The following is a 3486-nucleotide window of genomic DNA, read 5'->3' on the forward strand; positions in this document are numbered from 1 at the left end:
GACACGTGATGATGCGAGAGGAGAGATTTCGTGGAGAAATTAATTCTTCTGACAGGTTAATCTCTGTATATAGATTTTTGTATCTTTGTTATTTTCTTATTAGTAATCGCTTAAATTTTCTTAATGGGAGATAGATTTTTTTTTCTATCTTTTGCCAGAGTCGAGTAGAATGTAAATTAAGAAGGAATATTTCCTCTTTATCAAATCTTGGTTTTTTTACTCTTCTTATCTCCTTAATTTGAGAATGGTTTTAATTCGTCGTAAAACGATTATTAAAAATATTTAGAAACGAAAGGAAATGATTCGTTTCGATTCGGGATTGTATCCAGATCGATCTTGAACCGAATAAATAAATTCTCGATTAAAACTCGAGTCGAGCTCTCGATATTAATAAAATGTTTTTACGTAGATTTTAAAAAAAAAGTAATAATGGACAGAACTATCTGACGACGGGATCGAGAGTGAAAAACGTATCTGATCGCTTACGAGTTCATTTTTTTTTTTTCCTATCGTTTGCCAACGCGTTATTACATTTTTACTTATTTTGCCTGGCCGTGTGTAAATCGAATGAATCCAACATCGTAATCGATCCACGAGCAAGAATCACGTTGGAAATCGGTCGATGCGTGATTTTTTCCCGCGTTTTTTTTTTTCTCTCGTCCATTCGACGCGTTTCTACGCTCAAATTTGGAAATTCGATTCTTCTACTGTTTGTGTATCGCGTGACTCGATTACCATTGTTGATCGTCGCTTAAAAGCTATATATATACGCACAACTGTATTACTCGACTATTATCCTATCAACGATTTTCACACGATCGCGATTATTTATTATTCGCAAAGCTACGTAGGAGAAAAAATATAAAATTCTTAAAAAAAGAAAAAACAAAATTTTAAACGTTAATTTTAGATTAAACGAGATTTTATATTTTTTGACTCGTAATCAGATTCCGACGAATCAAAGATTCGGAATAATCGGAAAATTCACCGGCAAAAGTTTCCCCCGATTTCTTTCTCCAATTTATCCTAAAATTCTCCCCCATGCCTCTCGATTTTCTCAAAAGTGGCGAGCGAATCTCTTTCCCGTGTTTCCTTCGATGTTAAACATCGGAGGAGGGGATCGTTTCCACGCCGGCGTAGAATTAACCACACGTTCCTCCCTTGGCCCAGGTTGCATTAACTTTCCGGATCGCGACCACCCTCCAGCGAAATCCAATTCCGGGGAATGCGGTCATTTTCGCGTCTCTTTCCATCTCTGCCTCTATCTTACGTCGCCCTGGGTTACTCGCACGGTTACACGCCACCGCAACCGAACAAATGGAACCGGTATTTCCTTCGAACATTATGATAGAGTTGCTTTTGCCCCCAACTTTGCCTCGAGATGGGAAATGGGTTTCGCAAATTGTTGGAGATCAGCAGAATTTCAGGGAAAGTGAAAGCGAAGGGATCATTGATTGATAAGCGAAATTGTGATCGAATCGTGGGAAAGAATTTTTGGAAAGAATTTTAATATTGGAGGTAAAAATGATCGATCAGATATAAAAATAGGAGAAAAGTATACTATATTCTATGAAACTATGTCTGCTTCCTCGAATTATAATTAACCACGATTCGTAAAATTGCTCGAATAGTTGAACAGAAGTTAAACAAATAAACAAAGGATTACTGAGATGAAATATCTAAAAAAAGAAAAATCAATACTCAAAAACGATACATTTCTCGATCCAAGGAAACACCTTTATCCTCTGATACCACACAATCTTCTACTAATATATAAATAAATAAAACATTTTCACGTTCATCGAAATCTCCAAATCCATCCGCGACGAAAGGAAACATTGGAGCACTCTCCTCTCAACCCTCGAAACAATGGAAACGAGACGCGGCCGATCCTACGTCCCATATTTCTGTGGACCGCGAAGATGTCACGTCGTCCAACACTCGTACACGCGTGTACGCACAATACGCCAGCCATACGGAGGGAAAAGAGATAGAGAATTTGGCACGAGATCCAGTCGATCGTGCGCGCGGAACCGGTTGGCGGCCAACGCAACGCATTCGTGTTCACCGGCGCAGCCGGGGGATTACCAATGAGGCACGTCGGATTACCGCAGTTAGCGGTGTTCGTTAGACCACTATTTTAATTAAGACTATTATACGCGCGCTCGGCTATTCGTATCGCGGCTGTTACGTGCGCGGACCGTTAAAACGAGAGCACCCGCGACACCGATTCGTTCCCGCTGCGATATCGATCGCGATTATCGACGCGCCACCCGACGGACGCATCCTCTCATTTTTGTGGGAGGATTTTAAGATGGTGGAGCTTGCCATTTATAGGAGGAAGTAATGTAAATGATGTATCGTTTTGAAAGTTGTTATTCGCGGAGAAGATTGGAGGAATCGAGGGGTTTGCGAAGAAAATATGTGTTATCTTTGTGCTATCTATGCATTTATTGAAAATGCAGAAAATACAGGAAGAGAAATAAGGGATATAGGTTCTCATGTAAGTTTCTATCTTTGTTATTATCAGTGAACGGATTCATCAAGGAATCTCTCCCATTATTTTTTCCTTTTTTATTAAAAATAGAAGAAGAGCAATTAATGGATGGATTTAGGAAAATGAAGGATTTCCTATTTGATCGGCAAAACGAAGCTCTACGAGTTTAACTTTTCACCGAATAAATAACTCCTCTGCTTCAATTATTGAATTTGGATTCACAAAAAAAGAAATGAATCTTCTATTCATTGTATCAAAAACAAAAAGAAGATACACGCTCTTAACAGCCTTTAGAATCGTTCCATTCCTATCTGATTAATTTACGTCGATCGATATACATATCTGTCTCTTTCAAATTTCCGTTTCATTGCAAAAATTAACCTCGTCCAGTGCGACATTTTTATTATTATTATTATTACACCCTTATATCATAACCATCCATCCCCTAAAACTTTACGATTTTGAACAATCTTATCGATCAATGACTTCACACTTTCGATTTATTTAATCGTTTGATGAATTTAAAGAAAGGAGAGAAAAAAAAACCTGGTCACTCACCTGGTGGCGATCAGTTGACAGGTTATGCTCGGCGAGGCCCAAGCTTCCGGGCTCCAAGGGGCGCACTCGTACAGCCTGAGCTCCCTGCTCGAGACGGCCCCGAACACGCTGCGCCATCCCCCGGTGCATCCACCCCCGAGGCCGAACCCGCTACCCGCTCCTCGCGAGGTGCTCGCGCTGCTCCCGGCTCCGTCCTCGCTGCTCTCGCTGCTGGCACGTCCGTTCTGTGGACAGATCGCGCGCCGCGCCTCGTAAATCTTCTCTGTCAGGGGGGAGGGATGGGAGGGAGGGAGGCGTGCATGCACGCACGTGCACAACCCGACGACCGGGTTTGATCACGGCGGAAATCCGTGATCCGGCACGATTCGTCCACCGCCCCCGTGGAAACCGTTCTTTCGGGGGCGGCGTGCCTCCCCGGCCAAATTTGCGCC

General features: G+C 41.9%; 1 protein-coding gene across 1 annotated transcript in view; it reads right to left on the minus strand.

The window, feature by feature from the left end:
- The window catches only part of LOC102677630 (beta-1-syntrophin-like), a gene marked incomplete at its 5' end in the record, with an annotated part of 144008 nt that overhangs the window by 18210 nt on the left and 122312 nt on the right, over positions 1-3486 (minus strand). The window contains one exon of the mRNA XM_006619139.2: positions 3056-3279. Coding sequence (XP_006619202.1) covers positions 3056-3279 — 224 coding nt within the window. The remainder of the gene's footprint in view (positions 1-3055; positions 3280-3486) is intronic.

Source organism: Apis dorsata, unplaced genomic scaffold, assembly GCF_000469605.1.
Source record: "Apis dorsata unplaced genomic scaffold, Apis dorsata 1.3 scaffold_390, whole genome shotgun sequence".
Lineage (NCBI taxonomy): Eukaryota > Metazoa > Arthropoda > Insecta > Hymenoptera > Apidae > Apis > Apis dorsata.